At 36.8% G+C, this 22,875-nt stretch overlaps 1 protein-coding gene across 4 annotated transcripts in view; it reads left to right on the plus strand.

The window, feature by feature from the left end:
- The first annotated feature begins 2,094 nt into the window (after positions 1-2,094).
- The window catches only part of grip1 (glutamate receptor interacting protein 1), a 309,859-nt gene continuing 289,078 nt past the window's right edge, over positions 2,095-22,875 (plus strand). For all 4 annotated transcript variants that reach the window (XM_088644623.1, XM_088644629.1, XM_088644625.1 and 1 more), the window contains exon 1: positions 2,095-2,319. In XM_088644623.1, coding sequence (XP_088500749.1) covers positions 2,265-2,319 — 55 coding nt within the window. In that variant the 5' untranslated portion in view covers positions 2,095-2,264. The remainder of the gene's footprint in view (positions 2,320-22,875) is intronic.

Raw genomic sequence — 22,875 nt, forward strand, 5'->3', positions numbered from 1 at the left:
GAAATTTAATATGAAAATCAACCATGACTTTTCCTCCTACATCTGCCTTCCACTGCACAGAATGAATCCTGATTTGCCTCTGCATATTTGCTTGAGAAAGCGTAAAATGGATAAGAGGCTGATGTGAGGTTATTGGAGTATTACAGAAAATGGCACTCTGCTAAATTTGTTGCTGGCTGGGTAGAAATCTATCATTGCTGTGTTCTCGGTGATGAAGAGATTGAAAGACTGTGGCAGAAAAATGGTAGAGGCTTTTTTTTCCGTACACTGTAGGTGTCACTGAGCACAATCATTGGGCACTTAAAACTATAGATAAGCAGTTTATTCACCTGCACAGATCAAAGTGCTGAGTCATTGACATCTGAGCACGAAGACATAATCAGGCCTAGCTCTGATTGTTGAAAGGGCTTACATTTCCATGGGGTGAAGAGACGGGAAAGATTTCAGATTAATGCAACTGTAAAAGGTCCCACAATCATCAATAACAGAATCTAAGTAAAACAGTGCCTACTCCAAACTTTGGCTCAGAAAATAAGTCCTCCAGGACACATGGATTTCATTTTTTCTCTGCATATGTCACTGCTGTAAGTACAATATATTAAAAATTAAAGCACTTTTATTTCAGTGTGTTTATTTAGATATTTGAAAAAGAGAATGATTTGTCTTTTCATGGATATGTAAAAGGTTCTATTAACACTGTATTAGTGTACCAGTTGATGTTTCTGTCATTTCTGAACAAAAATCTATCAACCATCCCGATAAAAACACCTGCAGCTTTGCTCTCGGTCATGTCATTCTTCACACCCCCCTTAATTGGGTTATTTTTAATATATTAAGTATCCCATATTGATCTTGAAAAGAAAAATGAGGAACTCTGGTGTCATGCTAAAACAAACATTGGGTTATGAAGTTTGAAATTGTGGATTTTGGATTTTGATTAGGAAATTTCGTTGATAAAAAGTCTTCCTTAGAGATGAGTGGAAAAAGTCAAGCTGGACTTTCAAACTGCTGCTGTAGTTCAGCCATGGCTGAAGTCTGTCCAGAGCCAGTTCAGAATTTACTAATCCTTGGTATGATTTCTGGTTCAGTTGTGGAAAATATGCAAAAGCTGTTGGGATCCTAAGGGATGATCGTGAGATTTCTGGGTGAAAATTGTATTCAGACCTTTCCTGCAACAAGAGTGTGGGAATTCTAAAATGTAAAAAGAATATGTGAAAGGTGATCTGTCAGTAAACGATTTGCTTTTCAGGGTGTCCCCATTGTAAAAGCAATTATATTGATCAAGGTATCAACTACTCGTAAATAACTCGTGGTTATTGGTTTTGACGCCCATGATGCCATTTTGAAACGCCTGCTGAGACACGTATTGAGACATCATATGAAGTGACTGACAGTTTAAATTGCTGAATACTGCTTTGTCATTTGCTTCTCTTTGTAGTGACTATAAAGACGTGGTTGCCTAGAGGCAAATAGACACGCAAGTGCAGAACATTAAAATACAAAAAACACCGCCTGAGGTAAGAGATTGACACACACACAGTCCCAATCACAACATTTCAAACTCAGATTTTACAGTATATAGTGCCTGGTTAAATAAATGTATGCATACGTTCATAGTGATAGCTTCACTGTACGCTAAACCTCAATTTGTACAATCCTTATTCTTGGATTTGAGGTAAACGCTCTCAGCATCTTCCTTTTTTGATTTCTATCATCGTTTTGTAAATCGTTTGATCTTCTGCTTGTAATCACTTGTTAACACACCTTTCCTATCGAAATTAATGAATGGAGCTGTTCTTCAACGTTATATACGCGGAACAGACCATTTCCAAAATGCTAGTACTTCGTTTTCCACACAAAATACTACAAATAAAAAAAAAACAATTGCATGACCATGGGGAAACGCAGAAACATTCAAACTAATGGTATTATTTTCCAATTTCCAATGTGGTCACGAGGAAGTTTGTTAATCCTTTAACTAATCCTGTAGTGCCTCCCTGTTTTTTTCATCTGAATGGGGAGTCCTCTCGCAACGTTTGGTGAGCTTTTCGCTCGCTCGCTCTCTCTCTCTATTGCTTTCCTTCCTTGTGTCTCTCCCTCTCGTTCACTCCACAACGAGGCTGTGGGAGAGACAGCATTGAATTACACCGGCTAGAAAAAAGGCAAGAGACATTGGGAATACATACGGAGGAGACTTGTACTGAGATTGAAATGCACCAAAGATTTATCTTTGAAACATTCTGAATGAACACTTTGCAAGGGAAATGCCGGGTTGGAAAAAAAATATTCCCGCCTGTCTCCAGGCTGAGCATGAGGGAGGTAAGGATAATGCTTTTCCTTTTAATTTTTAAAGAACAGAAAATAAAGTGTCTGCTGCACCGACTCAGCTGAGCGCAGAAAGGTACCGTAGTACCTTAGCTTCTGGGGGTGTCCGCAGTCAGTGCACGGTAGTGAAAGTTGCAGTTTTAAAATACGGATCATTTTTACATATAACCACCTGAAAATACACATCTTTCTGCTATGTTGTTTCACTATTGCATGAATGTGTCTTTTCTGGGTTACTTTGCTTTTTCTTTGTAACTTTTCTTTTCCTGTCTTAAGTGACATAGGTTTAGTGCATAGGCCCTGTATTGAGAAGTGTGTCACATTCAGCTACTGAAGTATTCACTTTTTCCGCGACTTGTATCAAACCCTGTTGTGTTATTTCTGATACTTCTAAGATGTGTTTTCACGTGTTCTCTATGTGATAATACCAGTGAAAGTTGCAACTGTAAGTAAAAGTTAATGCGGGTTGTTTGGCATTATCAAATGTATTTACAGTTATTCATATTTATTTGTCTTTCTCAGAATAAAAACAAACACCGGACTTTTATTTTCGGTGTGGGTTTGTTGTTACTTTCTGATGACTTGTGCTATAGTCAAACTCGCATGTTGCTTTTGTTTGGTGCAGATCTTGCAGGCAGTATTAGCATTACTGTATGTGGGTTAACGCCGTTGACATTTTATCATTTCTTGAGGAAGGATGCATTTATATAGCTGTGGGGCATGGATTTTATAACTGTTATCCAGCATTACAGACTTTTGTTTAAGTATCCATCATAACATGAAACCACTATCTGTACATGAGCAGGTTGAGATTTTAATACTCTCTTCCCTCGTAATCGGTTTTCCCTTTTGTTTTAAGTCCTGCCACACTTCATTGGCTTGGCACTTTTATTGAGGTGTAACGGAAGTCTCTGAAACCACCGAATACCTCTGCAACCAAGACACAATCTGCAGTTTAGATTGTATAAAAACGAAAAAGATTTGACATGATAAATTTGTAATTGAGGTGTTTGTTTAAAATATGATGCATTTGAAACGTTTTTCGCATAGTATGTCATCTATCGAAACATTCATTTCAATTCACAATGTAGTAAGTTGTCACCCTTTGTTGCAGTATCTTGTGTACGATTTGAGAATGCGATCAATTTAAGAAAATCGATTTTCTGAATCTTTTCGGGAACTGGTAATTCTACAAACACTGCCTCTTTCACTTGAACATTATCCGCTTTGCCTCTGACCTGAGGTGGGAAAAGAGAGACTTTGGACATTTAGTTGTTTTGTCGCTGGATAATACAGTAATTAGAGAGGCACAGGTTCTGTCGCTGTTATTTACGACTTCGGGAATCTCTTCAAAATGTAATAAAACAGTGACAAGCATACGGTAAAAAAAAGCATAGGTACAATATTTAAATGGAAATTCCCTTTGTGAGGATTTTAAAAACTTCTGCGTAATTTTGGGAATAGCACAGGACGCTCAAGGGATGGTAGATTACCTGTAGAGGACAAGACGATGTTCTAGCATAACTGAGATTCTCAAAGGCAAAATGATTCCAGTTAATCTCATGACGTGATTACAGCTGTGGAAAGGTTTTGTGAAGCATGTTCTGTCCAATAGTATGGAAGATCCTTCATAAATAAAGCATACTGTACCCCTTTGAAAACGAGTTCATGATAATCAAATATTTGTGTGTGCTTTGACATGTAATGGTCGTCTGAAGTACAGCCACAGGGACCACTTGCTTTTGCTTCTCGCTCTGAAATAGTCTCATTATTGTTATCTGGTGTCCACCAGATGTGGCTGTATTCAGTCAGTCTTTACCTTCCTGTATACCTTTACCATTACCGTATCTTTTCCAACATCTCTGTGGGCTGTTACACATGAAACCTCCCTCTCTTTCCAGATTGCTGCATGCCAGTGTCTGAAGTAAATTAGTTTTTGTTCCATTTACAGAAGCAGGGATTATAATGTGGACATGAAGCACTGATGCATTCATTGTAATTTGACAGTATCAATTCTGGTTACAGTATGGAAAGAACTGTAGCTTTACAAGATATCTTCAACATTCAAAAGTACAGTGTATACAGTATATAGAAATGAAACTTGGTTCATTCTGCATGAATACAGACACTTGACATGAGTAGATGGGCGCCCCAAGTTTGAAAACCCTAAGTGGTTTTACCAGGATGCTTTCACAAGGATAGTTCAAAGATCACAGTAATAGTTCAGTTTTATTTAAAAGTACTTTTCACAAAAACTCAAAGTGCTGTATCATACACCACGCATCACACGTGTAAATAAAACTAGAAGGCAAAAACACCTGCCTGAAGAAAATCTAGTAAAACTGTATATTAAAAAATCTAATGAAAGTATAGGTCTTTAAGGAAGTTTAAAAGTTATAATTGCAGTGTCTCTAATGGTTTTGGCCAAGAGATTCTACGGATGTGGTGCGGTGGAGGGGGCTTTGTCACCCACAGTGTGGAGCCTGCTCTTTCATAGGTCTCAATCATCGGATCATCGGTTAAAAGATGGGGCATGCTCATGAACTTAGCCCTGAAGTTAACCTTAAGTTAAGTTTGAGCACAACAAATTATGTTGTTGTGACATGGATAAATGTTTAGGCAAAACAATACCCAGAAACAAAAGCCTTTTCCTTTCTAAGGTAAATGTATATACAGTAAAGTATTTTTGCTTGATATTTAGCACTTAAGCTGAAATTCAATACAGCTGTTGGAAACATGATATTTCACTTCACTGTCCCTATACTTATACTTTCAACCTGTATATGATTTTGCCTGGATCTTAACATTTTCAGCCGTGCTAATCAGTGCTAAGAATAAGAATAGTAAAAGATAAAGAATGTATGCTTCCCAGATAACAGGCACGTGGGTACATTTATACTGTAAATAATGTAAATTTGCCCTCCAGGAGACAGTAGTTAGTAAATTAACTGAATCAAATTAAGTCATTTGTAAATACTGACAAGTATTTAAGTATTTATTATAAGTCTATCAAATTATATAAATATACAAGCCCTTTAATCAATGGCATTTCCAAAGGTTTCTGTTGTGGTTTGTATATCGGGCAGCCAGCTTTGAATGAGAATTGTTTTTGTAAATAACTATGAAATATCATAGAGATATGTTGATTGCCACTGGGAACAATATGCCCTAACTTTAGTCATTGAGAAGCTGCTGTTCTTCAGGGACTCAGCACAAGAATATGAAATGAAAGTGCTCTTATCTACAGTAAATCATATTGCAAAATACAGGTTTAACAGAAATTCAGCCCCAGCAGCTCTGATGCAGTTGTGAAAATTCCCAAAGGTATTTATTGTGGTACGGAGAAAGGCAAAACATTTCAGAGCGCAGTGTGGTTTTAATTATTTCTATTTTCTGCTGTAAAAATAGTTAATATTTTCGTTTGCATATTCATAAACGTCTTGAACAGAAAAGTGCATCAAAACAGGCAAAGAAAAGAATGCCTCTTATCTAGGCAGTTCTTCATGCTGTGTGTACGTCAAAGTTTACTTTTAAGCCACACTAAGATATTACATTTTATGAAATGCTCTGTTAAAATCTTAATAAAGCTTATTTGCTCTTGAAATTCAGGGCACATTTTGCCAAGATTTGAGTCTGAGTTGGTGAACCAAATCCAGTTAAAGCAGTTAATACGCTTTGGGGGTGACATTTGAGCAAGTACTTTATGATAAGAGAAGTGTTTCTGAAATTGGTTCCTTTTAATATCCTTTCCAATCAGCTTAAATAAAGGTATTATATTTTAGCTTGTAATGTTGACTTCTCAAGTGATCACAGTTGACTGTACTCATATAGTTTTCAACTACACCTTCATTGTAAGTATTAAGTTCTTCCTCTTCATTTGGTTATTTTCTTCCAAGAGCCAACTTAGAAGTTGTTCCAATAATTGTGAAAAAAAAACTTTATTGAGACTGTAGCACATTACAAAATTATTTAGCTGTTCAGTTCTTTTTAATATCTTTAACATTTAATCTGTCATAGTATAGCCGCTAACACAAAAACCAAACCTAAAATCCATATTCAATATTTAAAATCCTGATTGTTTTTCATGGCAGTGTTTGTATGTTAGTGGTCTTATCTGTTGGTTATTCAAAGACTGTACCACCGAAATATCTTTCCTTACTTTTTTGATATGGCAGTTAATATATTGCCTTTTAAACATTTTATTTCAGCTGCTGTTGTTCTTTTCCCTTTAATTGTCTCTTTTGTTATTTGTGTTATTAATTTGGACACCTATGGTGAGGCCTTGTTACACCAAATTAATTTAATTAAACTAGCAGCAATGTTAGCCTGGGGAACTGGAGAATGAATTTTCTTTTGCTCTGGTTGAAACTCTAGTAACATCAAGGATATGTTGAATTGCTTTTTAAAATTTTAAAATGCTTCACCTTACCATGATCTCTGAACTAAAGTATTGATCTAATGCTTTAAGCTTATGTCAAATTTTCTGCAGTACATTGTATCGCAGAACCAGCTGTTCAAATACCATGGAAAAATAAATGTCAGGGTGGTGTTCCCGGTTACCTTAATGTCCTCACGGAAACAAGTGTTCTCTGACAGTCAATCGAGATACGAAGAAGGGGCGCTGTTGTTGTTAAATCATACTCTGCTTTAGACAGGAATTGGTGTGCCAGTCGTGCGATGCTGATGGCTGTTGGACATCACGCACAGCTTCTGGGGAAGAAACCTTTTGCAGATTGAGCTGTGTAGTAAGGAGTCAAGAAATGACAAGACAACAAAAACATTTTATTTTTGCCAAGGGCAATTTATGCCCTTGCCTGTACAGTTTTTATTTGTACGTGTATAGCATATATAATGGCAACATACGTTTATTTTTAAGGTCGATGTTGACTTCAGTTTTACCCTGTTGGTTCTCAAGTCAGTCTCCCACCACTTCTCCTGCAGTACTTGTCTGCCAAAATACCTCACACGGCTATAGTAATATCACATCTCTCAAGGAACATGAGGCAGTCTCGAACTACAGGACCCTGCACTGCAAGAACCTGACCACTGAAGGCAAGAGCGAATGTATTTCTGTCAAGTGAAGGAAACTCCTGGTCTTCTAAATATGCACTTGAGAGAGAGAGAGAGAGAGAGAGAGCGATCCATTATGGCCTATCTACTATGCTGCTTGGGAAGCTTCTGTTGTGCTGAATAGTGAGGTGTTATGTGACGTTCAGCATTCATCTGTATGATGGGCTAGTCTCCAGTACACCAGTAAAAAAACAAATGAAATGAGGAATGAATGAATAATACAATGAGAATGTGACTGTCTGCCTCTGAATAACTTTGTACTTGAGGTACAATTTAAAGAAATACAGTAAAGGTCATTACTGGCATATATCCTTGCCATTGTTTACCAAAGGCAGAAAGTTGCACTAGCAGAAACATGCTGAATATTGTATTGCATTTGACTCACAGAGTACATGTATAGCAAGAATGTGGGGGGCAGGGTTCTTCACATTTCCAATGGAAAAATGGAAATGACTTTTTTTTTTTGATAAAGCCTATTTTCTATCTATGCATCACGTTTCCCATTTATTATGGATTTCCTTTAAGTGGTGTTCAATATTTTTTTACTACTCCGAGATGAAGCTGAGCGAGAGTGAGATGATGTGATAAAAACAATCGGCTGCAATGAGCAGGCTTTGTGCTAGGAAGCAGTTGACAGTGGAGCCAACGTGAGAAGCTGTCCTCATAGGTTTGTGCTCCTTCTTGGTAGTAGATTGATGTGAAGACTTCTGGATTTAAAGCACAGTCTCATCCTGTTTCCCTCTGGAGATTGTTTAATTAGCACCAGAACATAAGAAGGTTACAGACGAGCATATTGGAATCATTGTGTGTGTATTTTGCTAGTACCTTATTAATCCAAGGATCTCATCCAGCCATGTCTTGCAGTTTACCAGTAATCAGCTTCAAAAGCGCGGCTTGGCTACTGGTTCCAAACACCCACCACTCTTTCTGAAAAACATACCTCCTGTTCTTCCTAAACGCACTTATAAATTATTTCCAGTTATGATCTCATATCCTTGTTTTGTTACTGAGTATAAAGTACGGTAGGGTCTTGATATTCATGAGGGTTTTTTGCAGAGAACCATTGCGAATAGCCAAATTCTCAGTAAAGTGACCTCTATACTGTTATAATGTATATAATTAAAGTGTTATTAAATGAATGTGATGTTAATACAAATAAGGTCTTACTATTGTTTGTTTTAGTTGACGGAACTTCCAGTAAGCAGCTAAAATAAACAACGTGAATCTGTCCATTTTGTCCAGGGGCTGCCTGCACTTTCTCTCTCTGCCTACCTGATTAGCACACCCTACTGTAATGAAAAGGGCAATAAAACTGTCAGTAAGTTGTCTCCTCCCTGTCATCGAACTGACACAGAACCAACAGCATTTCTTTCAGTATAACCCAAGACCTTGTTGAGATGCGAATGCTGGGTAGTAGGTACTGGGCAGGGGCTCACTTATTAGCTACGTTGTCTCACAATCGCTGATGTGAAAGTTTGAAACCGAGTGGAAGGTTCTTGAGAGCATCCTGTTCTGCTCTTCTTCCATCCAAGACCCTGTTGGCCACGAATAAGCGAATTTGCAAATGTTAAATTCACAGATGCTGGGATCCTGTATTCCTGTGGGATGACTTAATACCTTTCAGGATTTAGAATATCAAGTTTGAGAAATAATCTCCTCTTTTCAAGACTGAATAGGCTCAGTTCCTTCAATCTTTTTCTTTGGAACTTTAATTTATTCAACTTGCTCTAAAATTTTGAGTACAGTCATGTATTTTTTATAGTGCAGTGTTAAATAGTGTACAGGGTATTCTATACGAGGTCTAACAAGCACATTGTAATTCACATAAAACATGTGCTAGAACGTATAATCTTAATTTTTCACTTTACATCCTTGTATTTTGCTGGATAATATAATTGCTTCTCCAAGCTGTCTGGAAAAGAACAGCAATGAGTTAAAATTAAACACTAAATTCTTCTTTTCATAGGTGGCCTAGTTCATCAGACAATTATAGAGGACTTTATTACTTAATGCATGTATGAGTTTGCACTCGTCTACATTAACTTTCATTTGCCAGGTGTCTGCCCAGTCTTGAATAGTGTCTGCCTTTTTGTACTCCTTTTCCTCTTCTAATGTTTGCCACCCTTATTGTTGTCTCCTCTGAGAACGCAGATAATGCAGGTCTTTGTGGGACTCGATTATTTATACAGGCTTGCGGGTTTTCAGTTTTAACCAGTGATCACCAAATAAAAGAAATTCCCCAGGAGAATTATTTTTACACTGCTTATGCTCTGTTGGCAAATATATTTTAAGAAATGCAAGCCATGCCCTATTGTTTTAAGAAAGTAGCTTTTAATGCTCAAATGCCATGTAAGGCTACTGACCACTTTCATTGTTTGTGGACCTAACTGAGAAAACTGATTAGTCATATTGGAAAAATAAATGCAGCAGTATTGTAGTAGTAATGTAGTAAAACAGGCAGCAGTGGGGCTTAACCATCTCTTTTGTTTTGCTTTATGTGACGGAAAAATGTTTTTTTTAATAAAGGAAAGCTCTAACTTGTCTTTAATGTACTTATTCGACAAATTAATTTCAAATTCTGAGAAAAATGCATGAAATATGGCATGATTATTAAGGCCTGTGGGAAGTTAGCAGGTCATGTTGCTTAGGCACTATAATGTTTATTTTCCTATAAAACAATAAATTTTGTAATTTTGTTGTTTTTGGAAGACGTCGTTATGTTTTAAACAACAGAAAATGCTCTTCATGAAAAAATGATAAGGCACATTCTTTGGCCTATTCTTATATTTGCTAAAAACCTCCTTTGAAACCGTGAAGCTTCACATATCGCAACTTGATATACATATGTACAGTGTAGGTCGTACGGTATGGTGAGATCGTTCATGGCAAATTGTAGTCTTAACTTCACGTTCATGAACCAACCAAATTGATTGTCTGGTATGTTTGCCGGTATGTTAAGAGTCTGGCACATCGTACCATAAACATTTGCCACTGCTTGCATGGGTCGACCGTCATCATGTCTTTCTAAATTTAAGTTGGTTGCTTGCACTGTTTGTCAATTGTTGTGTATTTTCAGGACATCTTCGAAACCAATGCTAGTAAACCCTCAAGTGTTGGTATACAGTGATGCCTTGCTCCCAAGTTTTAGATTTATTCGGGATAGGTCACAAGTTTTGGCTGCCACATTGATTTTTTTGAAAAACCAAGAATGGTTACAAAGAAGCAAAGGCCATTCTGTTAGTTTAGTTTGTTCGAGTCAAATTTAAACTACATTTTCGTTCAATATACTTGGCTGACTGGAATGTGGGCTAGGACAGGTTCTGTTCTTCCACAAACGCTTTCTAAACATTTGCTGTTTTAAGCACTCTAAGTGTAAAAACTAGCTTATAACTGCATACTGAGTATAGAAAGGCTCATCATTACAAAGAAATATCCTATCCATTGACTTCTTAAGTCTTAAAGTTGACATGTAAACTCTCCTTGTAACTCCTTACAGTGTGTAGAATGGATTCATTATAAACAAGAAATTCATCAAAATGTTATCTCACTGTGGGCCATAATTTTGACTCAAGGTCATATGCAAAACTGTTACATCTCTATAAATGAGTGCTGCACCAATTCTGATCCCAGAGGGCTGGTGTCTGCAATTTTTCTAGACTTCTTTAATGCAGTAGCACCTGAGGATCTGGTAGAAGTTATGAAATTGGTCCAATTAAGTCTGTAAATAGTGGATGCAGAGTGTTTTTTGTGTTTATGTAGCGTGTATTGGGAAAGCATACACTGTTCAACACAAGTTCTTATTTTTTTACTTTTCAGCTTTGATACATTTTTGTGGTACAGTGACAAAAAAGGCATATGTGGACCTCTGATTTTAGCTAATTGCAACTGTATTTTGTATATGTATTATTTTCTTAGCAGTAGTACTTAATGTGTGTTAGAAGATGTACCAGAGCACAAGCATTGATTTAAATGTTAAACCTATGAATGCAACGACATTATTGTCACTACTTATTTAGTTGAGACCGATAGCGTAGAAAATTAATAGTTAATACATTTGACTGCAGCTTATTTTTAGAACGTGTAAATTTCCATTTTGTTAAATAATGCAAAACATCACTGAATTGAACCAAAAACAAATAATTTAAGCTCTATGATTATGTAACGTCAATAGAGGGTTCTGTCATCAGCACTTTTCCATTGTTCTTCATAAACCAGTTCTTAGTTAATACACATTACCTTAAATTCCTTTATTTTTCTGGTTTAGCATCAAATAGTACATCAAACTCTATTTGTATCCATCACTTTTGTTGCTTGCTCAGAGTAGTCTAACATGTTATATTAACCAGACATGGCTTTTCTTAACCTTTGAGGACTATCCATTGTGAGGTTATTATTTCTACTGTATATCACATCTTCACAAAAGTGATATAGACCAGTGAATTTTAGTTCCTTGGCTCAGTTCTGATTATTTTGATGTGATGTGTCAGCTAGGTCATTAGTTTCCTAACCTATAATAAAATGTAATTTTCATTTGAAATGTTTTGGTTTTTAACAATTTCCGTGTCCAGCTTTTCTTAGGAATGTTGAAAACCTACATTCCAGAATAGCACCAGTGGATGTTGGGGTATTTTTTTCACCATGCTAGAATGGTGCCTTTCTCCTAGGAGGAGGAAGTCGTGCATGTCAAATGTACTAACATTAAAACTAAAGCCATGCTTCAGATTTTTTTTGTACTTTATTTGGATGGCACAGTTTTGAAATTAAACTTTAGTGAACACAAGCGGACTTTAGATTAGCGGAATGAATAATGGGAAAGAAAAAATTTGATGATGTTGCTGGTCAGCACACAGTGCCCTTTAGGAATTCTCCTACATTTACCTAGGATGTTTGCTATTTGTTTTCATATGCAGGCTGTGCTGGAACACGACCTCTGCCTTTGTGAGCACAAGAGGATGCTTTCTGTAGAATGTGCTCTTTGCCAGCACTGGCACCACAGAACATTGCTGGTCTGAATGAAAGTAGAATGTTTCTACTTGTTCTGGAATATTTGTGGTAGTATAAACTCACCTTTTGTTTCAAACTTTGCTTATTAACTCCCCCAATGTTTTAATCATTAGCCCTTCTACAGTAAAATGTTTCTTCCTGGAACCACTAAGCATTCATGAGAAGTTCCTAGAATTTTGATTGAAATGATAACTAATCTTTTTTTCAGAAATTAAAGCCACATCAGAAGACATGTTAAACAGGTAACTACATTCTCTCTCCGTGAAACAGTGAATAATAATTAGCTGATGTTTTTTACAGTAGTTACAGTGAAAATAATTTGGAAACAACAAATGTATTTCAAAGGGAAGAAACAATTCTGCCTAATCTAAGTACCATTATATTCAACAAATAGTAAATTCATATTTTCAGTGATTCTGGATTAAATTAAGTACAGTACATCTTAAAGAAAAAAGTCGCCAGAGGTCAATAGAAATTCTGTTATGCCTTGGCTTTGAGATGTTACTTTCATTCATTATTGATCTACATCTTTTGCATTATGCTCTGACACAGTTTTGTTATTTTTCTGAGCCTCTAGGATTCCAGGATGGAAAAAGTTTTTTCTGTGTCTATACAGTTATTTAAACTTTTAGTCTTGCTGTCTCATGAAAGTCTGTGTTGGATGCTGGTGAATTATTATGAGATTGTGAATCAGAAACCAGATCACCTGTACATCATGACTGCTTATGTGCTGTGAATGCTTTCAGGCTTAAACTGAAGCAGCCTTTAGTATGCAATACAGTTTTGGTAACCGGCTTACTGGACTACAGAAAAGAGGATTCTGTGATGAAAGTGTTTTGCTTCTGGGTTAGATATGATCGTTTCATGGAGAGAATACGAATTTTTGTTTATGGTGATACATGGGCAGTCGTGGCTTTCAGCATAAGCAGTAAAGAGCACCACTTCCCCAGCCATTCCAGTAGGAAGAATGATGCTGTTCAAAGCGACTGGATACTAAATATTTTACTGCTCATCACAGAAGATGAAATTCATTGTCCAAAAAATGTTCACTGTTCATGAACTAATATATGTGCATTTGTGCAGAAAACATACACAAGAAAAAAAAAGCTTTCACTTATCTGGCCTTGTTTATGTTAGAATTTTTCAATTTAGGCCGTTAGCATGTTTTACTCGGTAACTTCTGATTTAATTTTTTGTAGAATTTTACGGTATGACTTCAAACATGATGACATACTATAACTGAATTTCTTACTAAAGTAAGTGCAGTTTACATTTGTATGCTTCCAGTGAAGAAAATGTAATCAAAATGATCCTTTGAGGTTTTCAAATTTAGTCCAAAAGGCAGATCTGGGGATCACCACCTACTGGTCTACCCACAACACTTAAACTGAGCAGCAGGTTTTCCTAGGAGGTGAGACATCCTTACAGTGATCAGGTCCAGCCTAACTTGTGAGATGTGGCAAGATATGGCATGTAGTCAGTGAATGCTGAGTGAAAATTTAATACCCATTTGTAAAGTAATTTTGAAAAGTAAAAATTAAAAATAAAAAACGTGTACAATGCTGAAAAAAAAGTTTTGTGAGACTGGGACACAAAAAATGTGAGGGCACATAAAAATGTGAGCCAAAAGCTGAAATGCAGATTTACTAAAGACTCAATGAACATGCAGTTTTCTTCCTTTGCTGTATGCACCAAATGTAGCCATCACATCACATCAGATCTTCACTGCATGTATAATATAACGGTGAGCTTCAGTGAAAAAGCTCTGTGATAAAGCAAGACAGTCGTCAGCCCAGTACACTGCTCACTCAGCTTAAGGTTGTTTATCGCTTGGCAAAAAATAAAATTCCAAGTCACCAGTCTGGAGCTTTGATGGAGTTGCTTAAAAGCTGTAAAAATTCAAGACCTGAACACAGATGAATTAATTTGTCATTATACGGATGATGAGGAGAAAATCTGTAGAAAGGACCTTGCTTGAAGAACTGAACAAAATGCTACAGCAAAAGGACATTATTTGTCTTGTGATAGATGAAACTGTAAATTTAACAATGCCCAGTAAAGCACATGGTATGCACTAACACGGAAAGGGGAGGAAGTATAAAGACTGTTCCTTGGTAAGGAACAAGTAAAGGTTTGTCCTGTTCTTCACACCCAAAGAAGACTCCACAGCCGAAACGTTGTTTCTTTTCTTCTCTTTTCAGCATGGTATGAACCTTTACTTGTTCCTTTGCAGTCTACGCATGCTGCCGCAGCTCCCTGCGTGTACTGTTCCTTGGTAGATGTGCACTTTGGGACAGCACCGTGTATATTTGACACCATTGAAGTGGTGCTGCAGGAGATGGGGTTTGGAATCTGATGATACCAGTATAATGTCTGGGAATAAATAGAGTTGGTGCCTTTGACTTGGGATCTCGTTGGATGTTTACAGGGACAAGGCAATGGCCTGACCATCAGATCACATGCCAGCATTAAAGGCAGCTTTGTTTAAGAGCTCTTTAACACTGAAACATAGATTTTCTGACTGTGATATAGATATTCAAACCTGCATGGACAATCTGTTTCTGCCCAATGAAATACTGAATCATGGCAAGATTTGCAACAAGATGAGCCAGCCATTAATATTGTCATTGAAAGAAAGAAATAGAGGACAGGACTGTCCCAGCACCTGTAATCAGCACACAAGAAGTAACAACATGTTCCCTTTAAATGCAGCAGACCACCATATCTGTGGGGTTCAAATTTTTAATCAACACTGTGCCGTGGGTGGACCTGTAGGTGACACTCTTCCCTATCTACTTGTTCATTAATGATACCATGACACTGTTCTGACTGTTCCAGAAGAAGGAATGAATTCTGAGTAAAAACTCAATTCTGTAATATTCATCCTGGAGCCTTTCAGGAAAACTGTTTTGTGGTCTGAAACCTGGTGCAAGCAACACTGATAAAACCCAAGTCACTCCCTCACTCCCTCCCTAAGTCACTCCCTCAATCTGAGCTTTCCAGAAGCTGTTTGCTGATGGAGCATTAAATTAGAAAAGCAAGCACAAATTAATTACAGGGCCATTTTTTAAATGTGTTTATCCATTACTTTCAAAGTTTTTGTCCTGTTAGTGTAACTCTAAAAAGAGATGGAGAAAACTTAAACATTTGGTGTTCCAGAATACCATACAAAATGTGTAATTCAAGCAGAAATATTATAGTGAGATTTCAAACTGTCATGATGCATGATAACGTCCTATACACAACCCAAACTGTTAATTGTCTAAAAACTCAAAACAGTAGGTTCACCTCAACCACAGTACTGTTAGAAAAATCTGTTGTTGCCTGTCTGTTATTTGTGACAGATGGCTTGCTTGGCAATCCACATTACCTGTTCTAATTGTACAGTATGTGATTTCACTTGTGTTAAAGATGAAGGTGGTTTGTGCTGCAGGTTTTACTAATAATGAACTTAATTCACTCACCTGACGTACTTCAGAGTGTTGTGGGGTCACACTGTACCCTTATGTAATGTGATTGAATCTAGAAGAGGCTACTTCTAGAATATCAAGTGGAATATCAATGTCTTTTGTGTACAGATAGTATAAGACGCACCGGATTAGTGTTTAAATTATTTAAGTATTATGTGCATTGTGTGTGTGTATATATATATTAGTCAGATGACGGAAAAACTTGTCAATAGTGCTTGTTAGCCTCCATGGTATACAAGCCTTTGAAACTTCAGATGTGTTTTAATGCAAAGGCAGAGCCACAAATTAAAAAAAAACAGGTATGAATACATGAGTTGCTGTAAATATAATAGTAGTGTTTTAAGGATTCATTTCCATCTCATGCAAAGCAACAGAATATCTGATTAACGGTTTATTTTGCCTTGAATAGAAGAGGCCCATCAGCTTTGTTATTTTTCTTTCTGCGTGTGCCAGTGAAATATTCCCCTGGAAGTACTTTTTGTGCAAACTGCTCTTTATGTGGGAGGAACATGATTAACTGGATTCTATTAACGTTTTCTCTCACTGGCATGCCTTGCCCAGCTCCTCAGATCTCCTCGGTAATTTGCTTAGTTTGGGATGTTTTTATCGGACAAGGAATGTTTGATAAGATTAAACTCCAGTTTTGGTGGTGCTTTGATTTTTTTTTCTCTTAAAAGAATTTAAATTCCACTTCATTAGCACATTTTTCCTTCAACTTTTTTTTAAAATAGAAATTGCTTTGACTTGCTGTGTAAGTGTTAATGCCAGCTTGGAGCAGAACTTCCCTTTTTGTGTCACCTTGCTGATAGAATGGTACAGAAAAATAGTGTTACATAATGGCTCCCTGAGTGCTGGGGATTTGGAAGAAGTTCCTTGAGGATGAAAAGAGCTGATAAATACCTGGCTGGAGAGCACGTAGAATAGCAGCGGGTAGAAGCTTGGATTTTTAGCTGTGCTGCATGAATCTTTTTACAGAAATGACAACTTCCTGTTGAAAATGCTCATTTTTAGATTTAATGGATGTGTAGACTTGCATGCTGAGTACTATGCATACATCTAAGTTTTAGAACTAGAATATACTGGATTTTGCATGATGTAAACTTGGATATTCCCACTGTTAATATGCTTTCTGTTTATTAGCAATCATTAACTAAGATGTATATTGTTTGTAATGTCTTTACAATATATACCATAAAGGCACATTTACAGTATGTGCCCTACTTAAAGGTATTTTTCCAGTACTTCTTAAGAAATGTTTAAATATGTTTCCATATACAGTAGCTCACACATAAGAGTAATTCTATATATTGCTTAATGCTGCTTCTTTCCCTCCTAAGCCTCTCAAAACAGTGCCAGAAAGACTAGGCATAACATACAGGTTTCTGTAATGAAGACACCAGCAGATATAATAAGGAAGGACAGCCAGCTGCCTACAGGATTAATCTGTCTTTTGGGAAAATGAATACAAAGTGGATATATAATGCTTACTTTCCAATGGCCTTTGTTTGAAAGTATAACAGACTCCACACTGAACATTAAGCTGAAGAATGGTGGTGTGATATCAAAGGAAAGTTCTGCTTTGATATCAAGTGAACCAATTTTTGGACAGTGTTATTATTCCTGACTTCTTATTACAATTTTTTATGTTATCTTAACTTAGTGAGGCGCCCAAAGACCTTTCCAAGCAGATTCTGCTTTGTTCATTTACTTTTGCCATGTGTCCTTTGAGGTTCATATGACAGTTCAAAAGTTAAGAAAGTCAGTGAAAAAGATGAGCAATGGAACTGGCACACATGTTTCTTTTTGTAAAACTGAACATAATCATTTTGTCGTGAAGCCATGGTACTGCACAAATGTGTAGTAATTGACTTGGAAAATCTGTTTTTCATATCGTTTACTGTTTGTGGGAAAGCCATTTAAAAACTGGAATCTGTCTCTTGACAAGAAAGGTTGCAGTAAATGTCAGAGAAGGCCTATGAATCCACACACATGAGTGATCAAGATTACGTTTTTGCAAATGGGAAGGTTCTTGGTGTTGTCTATTTTTGGCAAAAAGATGTTTCTGCTTGTAATGAGCTATCCAATGTTGTACTGGTGCACTGACCCTAAGGCTGTGTGTTGATGCTGGCAAGCCTCGCAGTGTTTTCCTCTCCCATCTTATGTGCTCCCTCAGTATGCATTAATGTACTGCTTTCATAGACACTAATCTAATTGATTTAATTTATTTAAAACAAATATCAAACAATCATGGAACTGATGAACAAAAATACAGATCAAAGAGACATTGTTCTTTAAAAAAAACTTTAAAGATACAGTATAAATATGACTTTCCTGAGCAATAATGCAGCCCTGGCTGCATCAGGGTAGACTTGGTATGGAATGCTCCACCACTCTGCCTGTGCAGTGCAGACGGTCAGCTAGCAAAGGTTCAACAGGTTCTGGTTGTTTTGTGTTGGTGGCATTGGCAAGTTGGTCCCATAGATATTCCACTGGATTCAGCCCAGGAGAAAAGACAGGACATGGCGAGACATCTGCATCGTTTTCTTACGAGTGTGCCGATGTAATCCTAGTGTCTGGTCTTGCATTGTCCGTGACACTGACTGTTCGGTAAGCGGATCAGTAGGACTACCCTTGGTCTACACCGTTAACGTTTTTGTGTTAAATGAACGGCGTGCTAATACATTTGTCTACACGTGTACATTGTAAATATTATATAAGGACTTTTATGTCCTTTGATATCAAGACATAAGTTTTCTTACATCACACTTCGACTGCTCCACCAGTTGTGTTAATCAACACAAGTCAGTGCAGCATTCAGCATGTTGTCTTCCCTCATGTCTTTTTGGGACAAAACTCTTCGTTAGGTAAGTGGGACATGGTTGGAGTGTGTGTTTTTTTTAATTAATTATATTTATCTTAATTCAGTATTTACACTATTTAAACTCTGAAAGCCTGCTTGCTATTACAAATGTCTTGTAAATAACATTATGTGCCCAGTGAGCTATTGATGTAAAATGTAGACTTGTTTCATTTTTATTATGCAGTATATGTAATTTTATGGGTATAATGATTTGATTTAGATAAAACTCTGCAATTGAATTTTTCTTCCCAGGTGATTTGTGCATGGTACATTGCATCTAGTTAAGTCAGAATAATGATTGTTTACCCGGATCACAGACTAAACTCTTATGTTTTCTCTTCCTGGCAATGACTCCATTTTCACTTTTTTGCAGTGCTCAGAATAACTCAGGATTCCAATTTCATAAAATTATTCTGTGACATAATGCTGCAAAGACTGGAAAATAGGATTGTATGATATAGAAAACCTTTCAAAGAAAACTTCTGATATAAAAATTGCAGGTATTACAGTATTTCATCATTTACTGTATATTCCACTGACTGGAACGCACAAGTCTGTTCATTCTTTATTCCAGTGAAAGATTAGTTTTAACTAGGTTAACTCTTTACACCCTAAACATTCTACTCTTGTTTCAAAATTATGGTACACAGCACATGTATATGCATTTCGTTTATCATATCATTAATATGGACAACAGCAACTTATTGGTGAAACTAATATTTTTCTCAGTGTACCTCATTATGAGGCATCATATAGAATTAATGTGCCCTGCCACATCTTTTTCTTGGTGAGGTAATCATAAGCCTCATTATCTAGGATGTTGGACAAGATGCAGATAAGCACTACTGTATATTTTCATCATGCCAATGAATTTCCTCCATGAAAGCTGTTCACGACTTCACTTGTAATCTCATCTTTTAAAATACTTAGAGTATGAAAGACAACATTCTCTAATTCTGATTGGTTTATGTTTCAAGAATCATAAAGCAGAATTTTATTCTGTCAGGGAAGTGCATAAATTGTCAACATCTGAATTTCAAAATAAACAGTCAATGTTGAGAGATTCCCTTAGGCTTATATCACATCCAATATGTCTGCATTCACTATAGCAAATTCAAACCAAGAGGATCAGGAGCATGTGAAGTCCCAAATGTACTGTTTATTCTTTCTTATTTTTTAATATTTGTCAATATAATGAGAATTAGAACAATCATTAGCAAATTATTTTGATAAAGTTGCCTAACACATAATAATGGGTGTGGCATAAAACATGATACTGCTCTTATTACTGGGTTCTAAACGCTCTGCACAAGCTCAAAATTGAGAAAAATGCAGAGGTGTGCTCTTGAGAGACCTGAAATGCATGGAATGCACAATTACTTGGAGATGCAAAGTGGTTTTGCAATACTCAAAACGAAAATAAATATTGCATCTGTTATTCTGTAGATAAATTTGATGATGGGGAACAAATGTGATGTGACACTGCGATTGCAATAAAGAATTAATTCATATACATTTTTGTTTTTCATAGAAAACCTTCTGAAATGCAGGCAGAGTAAAATAAGCAATAGCCACACTCAGTAAAAATAAAATACTGTACAGTATCGAAACCCCGAAGATTCTATTTTCTTGATTTAGAGCTGTTTTGATGTTCTATATCACACATTGTAAATAAGCCCACATTATATGTTTATCAAAGAACCTTTGTTGGAAGATTTCACTGGCTGATGGAAGGGTATCACTGAGAGAAGCCGTTGCAGGAGAGTGTGCTGGATGAAAGTCTCTCTAGTAGAGGCCAGGCAGTGAGCACTGGGAGAGGTAAGTGCAGTACTCCCCGTTCCAGGGTTTTAGGGAGAAAGGGGAGAATTGAATCATTAGTAGGAGACTGGATCATTGATGGGCTAATAGGAGTGTTTGAAAGAAGTGATAGAGATGCTGAGGTTGAGGGTAGTTTAGATCTCCTCCATTTCTTCTAGTGCAGCTTGGAGTCTGGTTCAGTGGAGTGTGGGAGAGAGCCAGGAATGGAGAGGTTAGGAGCAGGTTCTGTGGATAAAGGAAGTCAAGTGATGAAGGCCATTGAAGGTGAGACAGCCTTGTACATTTTGAGAAAGAATCAAGTGATAGAAGGTAGAGTGTGGAGGTTATGGCAGGACACTATCTGGGGGGGACTGGACAGATCCTGTCCTGGAAATGCTAGAATACAATTAATAGGTAAAGACCTGAAAACGTTTTGAACGAACATTAAACTGCTTCATACAGTACTGAGACAGAACATCAGAAGGTAGTAGAGTCATAAGGCAGGTCACGTAATATGCAGCAGGTTTGGTAATAAAGTGCTATACATTAGTGAGTTCTTTATTACTGTTAATCAATTCATTTATTATAACATATGAACACATGAGGCATTATAAGAGTGCTTACTGTCTGAGAATTGTGATAAGCATTTTTTTCATTGAGTATTAAAACATATAACAAATGTGTTGCATGTACTTAAATGCTTACCCAAAGCATTTTGTACTTGGGTAACGTTGCAGCTTTACACCCAATGTGAAAAAGTACTTCCATCAGGTAATCTTTATAAGGTGTTTCTGAGTGTTATGGTACAATGCAATCTACAATACAGACCAACAGCCTCCTTCATGTGGTTTTTCCATGAGAGAAGAGATACAAGGCTTGGCGCTATGAAAATATTGTTAATCTGTATATTTCTTCTGTCTTCTTCCTGCCCATATTCCAAAGTGGGGAGCTATGTTAGCAGGTGTTGACGCAGAGGAACAAGTGAATGTTTTTAGAAAGATAGAAAGGAGAAACGCAATGTTTCAGCTGCTGAACCTTCTTCAGGTGTGAAGGTTTGTTTCTTGAAGTTACAAAAGGGCTTCTTCATCAGTAACCTGTCCCTCCGGAGTCCTTTACAAATGGGAGAGATACTCTAGTTTATTCTGTCAAAATAGTATTTTTATGCTGTTCATTTATCATCTTGGCCTGAGGAAAAGAAATATGGCAATAAGTTAACACTGGATAAGTGTTGAAGCCAGACTTGAGTAAGACAGGATTATCTTGATATTTTGAACAATTATTTTAATTTACTTTGGCAATAGCAAGTAATTGGCGATTGTGCTTTATCTCTTCAGCTATGGAACAAGAACTGTAATTTAAATTAGGGTCAATTAGAAATAAACGTTTTTCGGCATGCATGAATAATAGATTGCATTGGACAAGCTTTTCACTATTTTGGAAATGTTATTTCTGAGTTTCCAATATAATTGTTACACTGAGTAGAATTTAGGTGGGTAGCTGCGTAGGCTGCAAAGGAACAAGTAATAGGTTTATTCCATGCTGAACAGAGAAGAAAGGAAACACAATGTTTCGGCCGTGGAGCCTTCTTCAGGTGTCAGACTTGCAACCTTTCAAACATTGTGTTTTCTTTCTTCTCTTTTCAGCATGGAATAAACCTATTACTTGTTCCTGAGTATAATTTATTTTTATTTAACACTTTTTGCAGAAAGGCAAGAATAACATTTGTAATTTCACTTAAGACCTTAAATGTTTATCAGCTGTTAATAGTACTAGATTGTTAGAGTTTTGGATTGGAGTTTTTAATACTCCATTGCAAGCAATGGGACTGCACCCATTTTTAGTGCATCTTTCTGTAGTTTTATAATGGGCATCATTGCTTCCATTCGTTGGTTTTCCTTCCATGGAAGGTTGTACGTCTGTGTGAGGAGAAAGGCAGGCTATTATGGCTTTCATTTGTCTTCAGAAGGCACACTGGTGCAACACAAAATACATTACAACCACCACTGCAGATTCATTCCAGTCACTTCATTTCTGTTAGTCCAATATGGGAAAAAATTACATTCTTCAGATTGTATTTGCTGACTATATGCAGTTATTTTGGTGTGCTTCAATTCAAGAGCTGGTGGGATTTGAGGACATTTTGATGGCTGGCTTGAGACATTAGCATGCATTGCATGCTCCTTCACAAAGATGTGGAAAAATGAAGTTTCAAAGGGGAATGGTCTGTGGAACTGGGGTCAGTAATCTTGTTCATCTCTGTCAGTGGCTTGTCAGTGTGGCATCGAAAGCATTGTCTCTCAGAAATCTCCCATATGCCATGTCCTGAAAGAAGAGCATCTTAAACCCAAC

The sequence above is a fragment of the Lepisosteus platostomus genome, chromosome 9 (genome assembly GCF_059453375.1).
Source record: "Lepisosteus platostomus isolate fLepPlt1 chromosome 9, fLepPlt1.hap1, whole genome shotgun sequence".
In the NCBI taxonomy this organism is placed as follows: Eukaryota; Metazoa; Chordata; class Actinopteri; order Semionotiformes; family Lepisosteidae; genus Lepisosteus; species Lepisosteus platostomus.